This window comes from Epargyreus clarus, unplaced genomic scaffold, assembly GCF_041222505.1.
Source record: "Epargyreus clarus isolate Ecla_fem2 unplaced genomic scaffold, WU_Ecla_fem_2.2 ptg000031l, whole genome shotgun sequence".
Lineage (NCBI taxonomy): Eukaryota > Metazoa > Arthropoda > Insecta > Lepidoptera > Hesperiidae > Epargyreus > Epargyreus clarus.
The window spans coordinates 7,593,020-7,607,750 of NW_027332236.1; the positions used below are offsets into that span (position 1 = coordinate 7,593,020).

General features: G+C 37.6%; 1 protein-coding gene across 1 annotated transcript in view; it reads left to right on the forward strand.

The window, feature by feature from the left end:
- Positions 1–1,517: 1,517 nt before the first annotated feature.
- The window catches only part of LOC140754678 (uncharacterized), a 35,095-nt gene continuing 21,881 nt past the window's right edge, over positions 1,518–14,731 (forward strand). The window contains exons 1-11 of the mRNA XM_073089718.1: positions 1,518–1,656; positions 7,086–7,250; positions 7,810–8,065; positions 8,482–8,652; positions 9,420–9,559; positions 10,266–10,391; positions 11,118–11,306; positions 12,387–12,485; positions 12,805–12,990; positions 13,623–13,873; positions 14,522–14,688. Of these exons, the coding sequence (XP_072945819.1) occupies positions 1,570–1,656; positions 7,086–7,250; positions 7,810–8,065; positions 8,482–8,652; positions 9,420–9,559; positions 10,266–10,391; positions 11,118–11,306; positions 12,387–12,485; positions 12,805–12,990; positions 13,623–13,873; positions 14,522–14,688 (1,837 nt within the window). The 5' untranslated portion in view covers positions 1,518–1,569. The remainder of the gene's footprint in view (positions 1,657–7,085; positions 7,251–7,809; positions 8,066–8,481; positions 8,653–9,419; positions 9,560–10,265; positions 10,392–11,117; positions 11,307–12,386; positions 12,486–12,804; positions 12,991–13,622; positions 13,874–14,521; positions 14,689–14,731) is intronic.

Sequence of the window (14,731 nt, forward strand, 5' to 3'; positions counted from 1 at the left end):
AATATGCAAGTTGACAAAAACAATTACTTTAACCGACCGAAAGATGTGATCAATGAATTGCATAACCGTAGATAAAAAGGTGGTTAGGCTTTTGTTAACGATAAAGTCACATCGTGTAACCCACCTATTGTAAATGGTAAGTGTATATTCGAGTATGAGTTAAAGTAATTATTAACCTTAAAAACCTTTATAGTTATAATCAGGCTCGCCATAGGCTAGTTAAGACTTTTTTTAAACAAGTCTTATACTCCTATATCACGTATATTGAACCGATGAAAACATGACAGTCTATAGATTATCTGTTTCATGACGTCACACAATAGATAAACCCGAGAGATAAACATATGTTTATCTCTCGGGTTGTAAAATTTTTAAGATATTATTGACAACTGTCACCCGCACCATGATACAGCTCACGGACTGCACAGGAATTTATCAATAACTCTGTTTATGGCTAAATATATATTGCACTTATCCTTGGATGACATGATACAATTCGAAATAATATAATAATGGGGAACTATAAATTGTGAACCACACTATTCTATATCTTGCCAAAATATAATTTTAAAATACAAAAGCCATTATATTCATACATTTATTAAGGTATAGTCTGCGCCAAACTGCTAAGTCCACTCTGAACTTGTTGTTGTAGTCATACAATTTGCTCAACCCGATTCATTTCTATATTCAGAGCGGACTAGTAGTTTTACACGGAGTATATTAGCTTTAAGCAGTGATAGCTTAGTGGTTAAGAAACTCTGCCTCTCGATCGAGGGGTCCGAGATTCAAATTCCAGGCACGCACCATTGATTTTTCAAAGTTATTAGAAATTAATTATCACTTGCTTTAAACGGTGAAGGAAAACATCGTGAGGAAACCTGCATACCCTTAGAGATTAATAAAAAAAATCTCAAAGGTATGTGAAGTCTACCAATACGCACTTGGCCCGCGCGGTGGACTATGGCCTAATCTATTATGAGAGGAAACTAGTGCCCAGCAGTGGGACAGCAATGGGTTGTTGATGATGATAGTACTAGCTTTTAACCGCAGCTTGACTAATGGTTAGAGGTCGATAAATTTTATACAATATCCTTTTATACCTATCCTTTTGTATCTATAAAATTTCATGACAATAGGGTTGGTATAGTCCGCGTAAAAATGCTAGTCCACTCTGAATATAAAAAAATTATGACTATAATATTTGTTCGCAAAAACTTCAGAGCGGACTAGCAGTTTGGCGCGAACTATGCTTAAGGTATAAAAGTATAGCAAACAAGTAAATAATCAAACTAACTTTAGAATATAATAACTTAAATTATGTGCTGGTTCTATTTGGTCAACAGTATGTTATTTGTTGAAAGTCCAGTTGAAACAAAAGTCTCAGGTTGCACTATTTAGTACTCGTTAAAATACATAGTGCGGAAGTGCATTAATGGTGTGGTAATTCCATTCGAAATAATATTATTTTACGATCACGACGACAGACTCGGCAACACTGACAGGTTTGACAGCACCATTAGGAAAACACAAGCGCATAAATGTCTCTCCGCGATATTTTCCTGAGAAATGACTTCTACAAATGATGGAAAAGACGTGAAAAGTAATCAAATAGGTGTACAAAAAGCCAAAACATATTACATTGAACTTTATAAGGTGAGTGTAGTTATTATTTTTGTGGAGACGTCGTAGATAATGTGACGCCGTTGTGGTCGTAAAGTTCACTTTACGTCCGCCATTTTTGTCTCCCTTGAACTCTTGTTTTCGTGTATTTTGTGCGATATTACCTCAAGATAAGTGAAAAGTGCGTGCGATTGAGTGTTAAATAAATCCTGCGAAGGGATAATTGTGTGGATTTAGTTCTTATGTCGGCGTCTTCTGTTCTACGTGATGAACAATCGCCTGTAGGTATTTGTAAAAATTCTTGGATTTTATAAATAATGCTTGATATTTGCTTTTGATTATATTAACATTGCTATGTACGGTATTGTTAACACTCATAGATGCTTACGATGTGCTAATATATAGTTGGATTACTTGTTAAGATCCTAGTGTGATGATACATGACAGCCATACTTCACCATCACGAAGTCACGTATCAAGCCTACAGAGTCGGTATACTATACATAAACACATGTGATGTGTCACCGTGTTATTGTTATACATTATCATTTTTCACACTACTGTTTGACTCTCATTACAGTTTCATTAGATTATATTTATATTTCATGTACTATTGTATGCTATGTATTGAGAATGAAACATTGTAAAAGTGATGATTTGATTATGTAAACTGATTAATTGTTTGTATTAATCAGCATATTATCTAAATTTATCTTTCCTCATTGTTTCTTTGATTTCCTCGTAATTATACATTCCTCGTAATGAAAACAGATCACATCCTGGGCTGAATGGTATGTATTTTTAGATTTTTAATTAAGCAATATTATGTATGAGATAATTTAAAACAGTCTATATTAAATGTAATTTTAGAATGATTCCATCATAACAAAAATATTTGCGGTAAATTTGTAAATCTGAAAATTTGTTGGTGGTATGTGGATACAAGAAATATATAATTTCAACTATATTATTGTCTCTTCGTATAGATCGTTTATGATATATGACTAAAAATTCAAAAGACTCTTTATTTCAAAATAAAAACTGTTGATATTTCTAACCAGCGATATATAGCATGAAAAGTAGTTATAGCATTATGTGAAGTCTACTGATTTTTCTTTGTTAAGTGTATATTCAAAATTAATTTTCACATTCTATAATGGTGCAAAGGAAAACATTGTGAGGAAACTTACATGAATAAAAGTTCTTAAAAAAACTACTGCAAGGTGTGCAAAGTCTACTAATGCATACATGGTAAGTCGTAGACTATGCCCTAAAGCTCTCCCACTTGGAGAAGTGACCTATGCCCGATAACTAGTTATACAGCGAATCTTTCAGCGAGTCTCTTATTTGAAGACTTTTGAATTACTTATTACAAGGAACTTCTTATAATATAAAAAAATGTTTCGCATTTGATTTTTTAGATATGACTCGTTTAGAATCTAAACAATACAGACAGGAGTTGGTACTGCCCCATAACTATTTTTGCCTTATAACAGTATAGTGAAGCTGCTATGTTTTGGCTTGGTTGTGCTAAGGATGAGATACTTATCAGGGTGTTACAACTTGTCCCTATTCCAGGACAAGACACCACATCTTTGGTTGGCACCAGGTAGCACTCTTTATCTTATCTGGGGTTTGTTACAGTTATCCATGGGTAGTAGTAACCGCATACCATCAGGTGGTCATCATATTCTTTTGTTTCTTTCATATAATTAAAAAAAAAACCACTTAAAATGGAATCCTAACATTTGCAATGGATATAGAAATTGATTGTTTCAGTAACATTTTGCCTAATGACAGGATTTTTGCCTTATGTTGTTTACTTATTTATAGCTTACATTGTATAAAGTACAAATTTCAAACTGTACAGGAGAGCAAACCACTCCCATATGTTATTAAAAAATACATTATAATAATGTAAAGTTTCATTTGTTCATTTCATATGCTTTGAGTTATCTGTTGATGGTTTCATATGAATATGATTAAGTCCATATACCATTTAAGGTTTCCGTTACCTAAGGTATATAAAAGTTTAAATAAATTAGGTATCATATTTTACATGTGTGTATTACAATTTTTCTGACAAAGTGGATCAAAAAACCTCAAAAAACATTGTAAACTTTGTAGAAATCTCTTCTCTTACTTATCTTAACCTTCAACCTTTAGACCAAAATAGAACCATACATCTTGCTGATGTAAATAATATTTACAAAGTACTAATAGATGTAACTGAAGACCATTCTGAAGACTCAATTTCAGATGAGTTGACAATTTGGTAACTGCATTAATAAATTTTTCTCAGGGTACAGATTGTTGAAGGCACTGTTGCTTTGTCGGCATTACCATTGTTCTGTTGTGATAAGCACAAGTTATAATTAAAATTCATGTTTATACATACAAGCAATTGTGGGCAGTCTGTCACATACATTATCAATCTTTAGATTTTATTAGTTAATTGTATCAGTAAAAATGTAATTGTATCGGAAATCTAGTTAAGTTAAGATTAAAACTACTTCGCAACAATCTGCTACAAATATGTAGGATGGTATATATTTTAAACCATTCAGTATGTACCACCCTCCTCACAAAGGATGCGTGCAGATGCACTAATAAAATCTTGTCTATTTTAACCTTCACAAGTGGTTTTTAAACCTTTAGTGGCTAAACTTTGAAGGCCCCACCACCTTACATATTTCTGCCTTATATGTTAAGCTCTGCTGTGTTCTGGATTGATAGGTGTGGATTATAATCCCACATAGTTTCTTCCTATAGGTATTGCATCATATATGATAGTATGAAGGTATTGGTTCATATATGATGCAATATCCTCTGTGGCACATAGAACTGTAATTCAATCTGGGGTTGATTATACATGTTCATAGCCAACTGTAGCTGCTTTTTGCTGTGTATTTATAATTTATCATTAAGAGTTGAACCAATCCAAAACATTCTTGTAGATATCGATATAAGCTACAGACCAATGAAACTAAAGTTTTGTAACTTGTATCATATTAAAAGTAGACACATGAACTGTATTTATTTGTATGTATGTTGTAGGGTTGCATTGTAATATTCTTATTTAGAAGTGTCCAGGAATGCAAATAATATATACATTGAGCCAATAGAGATAGTGCTATATATGGTTAACAATCTGTTTATTTATGCCCATTTTTAATAATCAATCCATCTTGTTTTTGCTGTGACAACATTCAGTTTGTGGTGTGGAACATATTGATTTGATCAATTTTAGTAATGAGATGCATTATTCATCTTTTAACATTATTGTAATTCTAAAAATATTTTGTAGATTTAAGTATACTAGCAAACAGATAATTAGGCCATCTACTAAGTCAACTGTCAATTATGCATCTTTAAGTAACACAGCATTATTTATTGGCACAAGGCAAAATCTAAATATAAAGAAAAAAATGCAGGTGTGGCCTAATTTTTTCATTGGCCTGTTAGTATAGTTTAATCACACTGGTCATTCCATTGTTCTTTCTTAGAGGAAATAAATATATTCTTAGTTTATTTGGTTCAGCCCAGTTTTTAAAGTTTATTTTTATAATATTTTTCCCTTTATAGATAAACACAACACTTATATAAAGTATACATTATTGATTTTTATTAAGATAAAACACATCAATGAAGACTTGCTTTGATTTGAAATGTACCTACTTGTGTTTATTTCACAATCATATTATCATTTACAGTTGTTATCTCATATTAACTTATGTAAGATATTTTTAAGTGTTCTAATGTATTGTTTGCACCAATATGGCACTTGTATTTGAAACTTGATACTTTTGTTTTCTTTTATAACTAAATCTAAGCGATAAAATTATTACAATTACAATGTTGAATACTGTATTTTTTACTGAGTGTCTTTAAAGTGAGATATTATATTTGATTGTCATAGATAAGTAAAAATTACTCCCTCCTAACAAGAAAATGAAACTGGGTAGTTTTGAGAATTAAAATAGTTGCATAAAAAAGTTTTTACGCAACTATTTTAATTCTCAAAACCAAGTCTCCGTGCTAAAATGTCCCTAAAATATTTGAATTAATTATTTATTTATTATGTAAATTACGCAGTATTAGTTATTTATTCGTAAATTTTCTCTAAAAATGTTTTTATTTGTCAAGAATTCAAAAAAAGAACTTACTAATTAAGCCGTTTGTGGCTTCATTCAATTTCAAGGCGGCGAAGTAGCTTTACTAATCTATTTTGATTGTATATATTTTTCTAACACTAAATTGCATATTATCATGTATTTTATCTTTATAATAACAAAGGTTATGATTGATTATATTAAGTGGCAGCATCAGGTTATTAAGATGTTATAGTGATCTTGATGTCTTGAAATATAAAACTACTTTAAACATAATTATCCTCTGAGTCATCCTTAAAACCAGATACCTCATTACATTTGTTATCTGTTGTGCAGGGTTAAAGTTCAATTGTGTGGAGACTAAAATAGCAAAACATTGTAGTAGAACAAAAATCTGTATGAATCATCCATATTATTTTATAAAATTTCAAGTCATGGTCATTGACAGACATTTAGAGTTTAAACTGATGTGTTCTGTAAGCATGAAATTTTACACAAAACATTAGATTTTTATACACTAAGGGACTTAAGTATGGAATTATGCTTGTTGATAGAAATTAAAATTGTAACAACCAAATGGCCCTTTTGGGTGTTTGAATATAGCCTTTCCAGTGTCCATACCCATGACTATCAATAATATTTGTGGATTCATCACTAATTCTTTTAACCAATGATCAATGCATGAATTTATATGATATGAAATTCATTAAATTAATATGTATTCGATATGCTATATTAGGCATAATTGTATGACTTTTTTTAACTAATACATTACTAATAGTCTTAGTAAGTAACAAGGCAATTTATATGCTGGTACAAAGGCAATATAATTGTATACAATATTTTATCAGTACTTTAAAGAAATGTTGAGTATGAGAATTCTCTGATAACATTTCTATTGATTATGTTTGTATAACTTATTGATTCATGAGTCATGACTATAACATTCGCTTATTTTTTTAAATATATCTGAATCAATTGTACTTATCTTGTGGGACAAGAAAGACATCAAAATTCATAAAGGATTTAGATTTTTGTTCTGTGTCTTTGGGGGTGCCCATTACACAAACCAATGAAATATAAAACAAAAATACTCAAACTTTCTCTATAAGTACCCACTTTGTAACTCAGTTATTTATAAGCTAAAATTTAAACTGATTTTTTTACAATCTAACAGGGCATTATGTGTGTAGGCTATGACCTTAGTTAAGATTTGAGAAATAAGTCAACCATCGCCCCCTCGATCACAGGGTTCGTTGCCGACCTTGTAGGTCTACGGCTTACAAAGGGGCGTTATACTTATAAAAAAACTAGCGTAGGGTGTGTTATTATTGAGTCTGTTAATTTCAGAACCTGGAAGCGCGCCTGAGCGCGGAATCAGATCTCGAAGCGCGTGTAAGCCACCTGTGCGAGGCATGGCGGCGAGTGCACTGCCTGTGTCAGCACTCCGCGCCGACCACGCACCCGCACCTCATCAGCTGGCTGAAGCGGCACACCGCTCACACTCTTCTACAGGTGAGGCGCAAGGATATCAGTTGATTACCTGCAATACATGCCACTACTTATGTGGCAACCATTAAACTCCTGAAGAGTTGTAATGCATCTATGGTTGAACCCCTTTCCTATATCAAGTTGGTTGTCCATTGGCAGCAGTGACCACTTACCATTAGGTGGTATGCGAGTTCGTTTGCAACTTATTAAAAAAATCCAGCTGACCAACAAGCCTTTCAAAGTCAGGAGTACACTCCACCATGCTGTTCCAATACGAATTAGCTATTATGTAAATAAAAATACAATTAATGACAAAGCCCTTGTTGCGAGAATATTTAACAATTCATTTTTGTACATAAACAACAGAATATAAAGTTATTTCTTACATTATTATATTTCAACATCCTTGGCCACTAGATTTTTATTTCATTTGATTTGCTAATAACTGAATCTTGTACATTCTATGTTGGACTGAGGCATATAATTAGAAAATCAGCCATTTTGAAATAACAATCAGTTTGAAATAAAATTTAATTTTATTTGTAAGTTTTAAAAATTAAATAAAGCAACAATTCCTGAACAGAGTGAATGGCGGCTCCCAAAGAACCAAGACAAGCACCAGACCTTGGACGCGGCCATCGACGTGTTTCTCGCGGAGTGCCACAAGGCGACCGCCAGTCGACATGGCGCGGCCCCGGACTGGGAGGTGCAACTGCTGCAACGAGCACAATGGTTCAAGTCGGTCATCCCGGACCCCTGGGGGAATGCGGTGCTCAAGGCGCTACTGGGGCTTCCAGATGCGAGCCCGGGCGCGGCGGGCAGTCCGACAGATCATGAAAGTAAGATTTGTTTGTTTTACATAATCTTAAATATATATATAATTTTTTATAGTCCTCGTGGGAGTTTACTCTCTTGTGTAAAATAGGATTGAGGTCAAATTTGAGACGCCTTGAATTCGTGGCTGCCTTTTAAGTCGAAATTAGAAGTGGCTTACATAAGCTTAATATAAGTGCTCCTTCCTGAATACATCTTTCAATCGAGGATGTTGCTGTATTCTCGTTCAGCTCTTAAACACTGTTTTTATTAGGTAGAAATAGATGTGGTGATTGTTTTTATGATGTTGAACAATGGCAACCTATGTTTTATTTTGACATCTAAAGAGACTTTTAAATTACTTTCGTAAACTTGTTTACTAAATCCATCGATAGTTAAATAATTATTAGTTCATCTTATCTAATCAAATGAAACCCTTCAGTAATACAATGGCTACGGGAGGAGCGCGGCGTGTTCTTCGTGACTCGGCTCCGGCAGCTGGGCACGTCGAAGTGCAACGACCTCGCGCTGAAGCTCGCCTCCGCCGTGATGGAGCGGGCGCGCGCGTGCGCCGAGCCCGTCGCCGACACTGAGACCACACCCCAGCAACCCGGTATGTTGTTTTGAAAGTGGTAGAACGCACTGTGCTTCGACTCCGGCAGCACCACCGCACCTACAGCAGTGTTAAGCGCTGCTGTGTTCTGGTTTGAAGGGTATGGTAAGGGAGACATACTTTTTCGAAGCGTTCCAGCTTAGTCCTCAGAGGTAGCAGTGCATCTGTGGTGGACCTCGGGTAGGAATATCTAATCCTATCTGGGGTTAATTACAGATGTCCATGGGCGACAGTAGCCACTTACTATCAGGTGGACTGCATGCGGCTGCTACTAAATTTGCTGTAAAATTGTTATTATAACAAAAGTTGTGTACTAAACCATATGTAAAGCGCTGTTTGTGATGCAGCTCCGTCAGCTGAGCACGTCGAAGTGCAAAGACAAACCTCAAGACCCGCCTATGCCATGTATAGTCCGCGCCAAACTGCTAGTCACTCTAAAGTTGATGCGAGCAGCTGTAGTCATACAATTTACTATGGTGACGCATTCATTTCTATATTCACATACGGATAACGTGCTCTTACTTATGCTTGACACAAATCTCAGGGCCCTAGTATTTTTGCTTGCCAGATCACTCAGGTGTTCTTTTTGACCTTGTGAGAGTGTTCTTATCAATTTCTTCCTACTATCAATTTTAATTCAATAACAATGTTCTTAGGAAGCAATGATATCTTCAGTAAAGGTATCAGATGATTGCCTATTTGGCCTTCTAATATTCAGTATATAAGTAAAAGAAAAGCACAAACCTAATATGTCTGGTTGTTCGCAGATCAAGACACAACCCCAAAGGCACCAACATTTACGGATGTGTTGAGCGTGGAGGCCGGTTTCACGACCGACGTTTGGGAGCTGATCACTGACATCGAGTTTGTCCTGTTGTATAAGGACCGGTCGAAGTGTATCGCTGTGGTATGTATCTATTTATATCATATATTTGTAGTACAAGTAAAATTGTATATAATTATATATGACTGTATTAAGTAAAAAATAATTATCACTTTCTTAACGGTGACGGAAAACATCGTGAGGAAACCTGCATATCTGATAGATTTATAAAAAAAAATCTCAAAGGTATGTGAAGTCCAAAAATACGCACTTGGCCAGCACAGTAGACTATGGCCTAATCCTTCTCATTCTGAGAGGAGACCCGTGCCCAGCAGTGGGACAATAATGGATTGATGATGATGATGATGATGATGTATTAAATATAGATAGTGTACAAAGTTTGTACAAAATCTTAAATGATAATATATTTGAACAAATGGACAAACAAAGTATTTTAACGAGTTTCTCATTATTATCATCATCCAATTCTCACTGCTGAATCCGATGGTCTTCTGTCAGATGGAGAAGGATTTAGGTCCATGTGATAATCAACCAGGTTCAGTAAGTGCATATTGAAGCATTTCACACACATTTTATTTTATTGTGTTAAGTGTCATTAGAAATTTAAAGATCATTACAATTTCTACAATTTCTACCTAGCTATGATAGAACTGAAGATTTGTTGTAGGCAGAAGCATTAAATTTCGATATTTTTGTGCAAGGTATTGGATAGATCGATTATTAATAAAGCAATATACATATTCTATAGCATGTAATGTTCTTCCTACAGGCAAAACAAACTGGGCTCGGTATTGGCTATCAACTAGTGGAGAGGCTTAACAGTAGACTCGAGCTGTCGCCTCGGGAGAAAAGGCTATGGAAGAATTCCAAAGATGTTGCCATCCTTATTGCACAGGTATAGTCGATTAAACAATAGTAAATTATTGTACATTGCACAGGTATAGTCGATTAAACAATAGTAAATTATTGTACAGAAAATATTAATTACTAAAAATGTATTTTTTAAACCGGACATAACCTTTTCTATAGTGAAATATTATTATTATATTATTACTAGTGGTACCCGCGGCTTCGCCCGCATTTAAAAGAAATAATATGACATACATAAAACGGAAAATTTGTACCTGCATTGGAATGATAGTGGTGCCATCTGTCGAAAATTGGTCTTACCAACTCCCAAACCCTCGTGGGCTCTTGGACAACCACTTTGCTAAAGATCATCACTTGATCAAATGCATAGTTTTCGATTCTATTACTACTTACGAATTAAAAATTAATTAAAAAAACCTTTTCCCACAGACTAAATTGTGAATCTCAACCATTCTCAAGTCCCCTTGAACACACACAACAAATTTCATCAAAATCAGTCCAGTCGTTTAGAAGAAGTTCAGTGACATACACACGCCCATAAGAAATATATATATAAAGATTATTATAGTTAAATATTATTTCAAACTATTTCATAACAATTCTTACGAAATTATTGTAAAAACAGAAGTAATGCAATTACGAGATATATTAAAAAAAATTATAAGGTGCAAATATAGTTTTTATAGTCTTATGTGTAACTTTTAAAAAGCACTTGTACAAGCTCGTTTAAACTAACCACGAGATCATGCAGGTGATGCTGGCCCGTTGCATGGTGGTCCCCTCATGTACGGGCACTGCTCGTTCGACGCTGTACTTCTGCTCGCGGTCGCTGGTGCGCCTGCTGCCGGCCGAGCGCCTGCCCGCCGCCATGGCCGCGCTCGCCGCGCCCGCCGCCACCGCGCGCCACCTGCACACGCTCGCCGTCGCCGTGCACGCGCAGGTAGCACCCGCTGCTAGCGTAGCATGATGGTCCCTAGTGTAATAGAGCCGTTCGTGTGAGTGCCGCGCCCGCCGCCACCGCGCGCCACCTGCACACGCTCGCCGTCGCCGTGCACGCGCAGGTAGCACCCGCTGCTAGCGTAGCATGATGGTCCCTAGTGTAATAGAGCCGTTCGTGTGAGTCCTGCGCCCGCCGCCACCTGCACACGCTCGCCGTCGCCGTGCACGCGCAGGTAGCACCCGCCGCTAGCGCAGCATGGTGGTCTCTAGTGTAATAGAGTCGTTCGTGTGAGTGCCGCGCCCGCCGCCACCGCGCGCCACCTGCACACGCTCGCCGTCGCCGTGCACGCGCAGGTAGCACCCGCCGCTAGCGCAGCATGGTGGTCTCTAGTGTAATAGAGTCGTTCGTGTGAGTGCCGCGCCCGCCGCCACCGCGCGCCACCTGCACACGCTCGCCGTCGCCGTGCACGCGCAGGTAGCACCCGCCGCTAGCGCAGCATGGTGATCTCTAGTGTAATAGAGTCGTTCGTGGAGTCCCGCGCCGGCCGCCACCGCGCGCCACCTGCACACGCTCGCCGTCGCCGTGCACGCGCAGGTAGTACCCGCCGCTAGCGTAGCATGGTGGTCTCTAGTGGAATAGAGCCGTTCGTGTGAGTCCCGCGCCCGCCGCCACCGCGCGCCACCTGCACACGCCCGCCGTCGCCGTGCACGCGCAGGTGGTACCCGCCGCTAGCGTAGCATGGTGGTCCCTAGTGTAACAGAGTTGTTCACAAAACTGCATATGTTCGCTGTCGCTGTGCATAACTGTGCACAAATTACATAAACGCGCAGCAGAATGTTGAACGCCGCGGCATCGCGTCGCAAAGCGTGCGACAAAGGGTGCCGCAAGAGTGCACTTTTAATAACTTCGTTACTATTTACTTATTATTTATAATTTAATGGATTATTTTTTAAACGGACATCATCTACAATATTGTCGATTCTAAAATGTAGATATCATAAAGAATACTATGTTTTTTTATTATGTTCGCGTTCTACCTATTATTATAAAATGTATAACATAATAAATTTAAATTTTCAGTGCAAGAATGAACGGAAGCCCTTTGTGTGTGAACTGTACATTCGTGCCATCACTGCTGGAATGAATGAATTGGAGAGACTAAAACTTAATAAAGACAAGGTATAATAAGAATTTTATTTTACGGTAGAAGTAACAAGCAGCTTGTTTTATTGTAGCGCATAGCATTTTGCATCAATCCTCAAATAAATTTTAAGTATTTTACTGTCAGTATGTAATCTGCGGATTCCATGTAAAGGGCTATAGTAACATACATTGAAAGTTTATTAAATTATGTAGCATTTGTTTTCCTTCTTTAACATTTGGTTTTTGTCCAGTCAAAAATCATCTTAATTGACTTCTGTATTGCTCATTCTTCATTCAATCTTTTAATTGTGATATATTTCAACTTAGTACAAATTAAAACTGAATATTTGTTCAGGAGGAAGACGCCCGTGCGGCAGAACAGCTGCTCGGCTCGTGGTTCACTCAGCTCGGCTCGCTACTGGGCGGCAGTGCGCGCCTGGCGTACGAGTGCGCTCTCACGGCGTTCTCGCTGCACCCGTCCGCCACGATGTACGAGCTGATCCGCGCCGCGCCGCAGCTGCAGCCGCACCCCGCGCACAAGGTATGGTGTACACCGAATTATAGTGCGCGCCAAACTTGGAGTCCGCTCTGAAGTTGTTGCGTACCCGTGGGCGAGAGCGGGTAGCGAAGGGTGCCGGGGGCGACGCGACTCGTTTCTATATTCAGAGTGAATTATATGTTTGCGCGAACTCTACATGGTTCACGCAGTACGGCTCGCTACTGGGCGGCAGTGCCCGTTTGGCATGAGAGTGCGCCCTGAAAGCGTTCCGCTATGCACAAGGTTTTAGTTAAAATTAATTAATGATTAGATTAAAGAGTCTCAATAAACTAACGTAATAATAATAAACGTTTGAAGGTGGTAGAACCCTTTGTGGTTTGACTCCGGCGGCACCACCGCCACACCTATTTCTGCCTCATAGCAGTGTTAGGCGCTGCACTGTTCTGGTTTGAAGAAGTGGTAAGGGAGACATACTTATCTGAGGCGTTCCAGCTTAGTCCTGAAGGTTAACGGTGTATCTGTGGCCAAGCTCTGGTAGGAATATAATTCTATCTGGGGTTGATTACAGTTGTCCAAGGTCGGCAGTAGCCGCTTATCATCAGATGCACTCCATGCTCGTCTGATACTCCTTTAATTTTAAAAAAAAACTAATTTTTATACTTTCATGTTTCCAGGATGTTCAAGAACCGGAAACGGAAACGAACTCCGAGTATGGCAGTTGGGCAACCGACAGCCGTTCCCAGACCAACTTTGTGAAGACATCGGAGACACTAAACCTGAAGAAGACACAACAGCACTCCAACGTGCTGTCCACTGCAGTGCTGAACGAGGGAGAGACGCTCGGTCTCAGTCCAGAGCTGTGCCAAGATCTCATAGTATTGCTCTCCGGACCTCGCGTCAAGACGCTTTCATGGGATATGGATAAGTAAGTCATTAAAGGCCCGTTTCAGGATGTCTGAATAAAGTCTCATATAAGTTAGTTGGAGATTACATACTGAATACATACGTCATAGAAGTATAACTTAGTTGCGAGATTACATACTGAATACATGTGTCAATGCTAAACCTAAACGATAAATGAATTTTAAGCCAATTTAGCTGGTGAATAATTTCCCAAATAATTAGTCTGGTGATAAACTTTATTCACACATTGTGAAAAGAGGCCCGAAATATGTATTTTGAAACTCTATTCTAACAAACGTTAAACTAAATGTTTCAATAGCAATTCTTGTTTAAATTTAATATTTTTCATGCAATGAATCGTCAAATAAGAAAAGTAATCTTTCATTATTAACAATCCAATGACAGACCTTTGTTTTAAACAAGGTATAGTAAATATACAAACTTTTATGACTAAATACAATAAATTTTATTTAAGTATAGTCCGCGTACAATTGCTAATCCGCTCTGAATATAGAAATGGATTGCGTCGCCATAGTAAATTGTATGACTACACCTGCTCGCAATAACTTCAGAGCGGGCTAGCAGTTTGGCGCGGACTATACCTACCTGAACCATTTTCTTAAAAAATATTGTGATGCATTTGCAATCATTGTTATTAATATATTTGCAGAGAGATCCTGATAGAAAATTGTCGATCATACATGGAGCGGACTCACGGTGGCACCAAAGCCCTCACCACTGAACTGAAGTATCTCAACCTTCATCCGGATTCCTTCCTGCATTTGCCTGAAGAGGAAGACCAAGAAGAAGGCGACATCTACTATGGTATTGAAAAAGGTAAGTGCAATTAAGTGCAATTGGAAACAGAATTTGAAGGTGG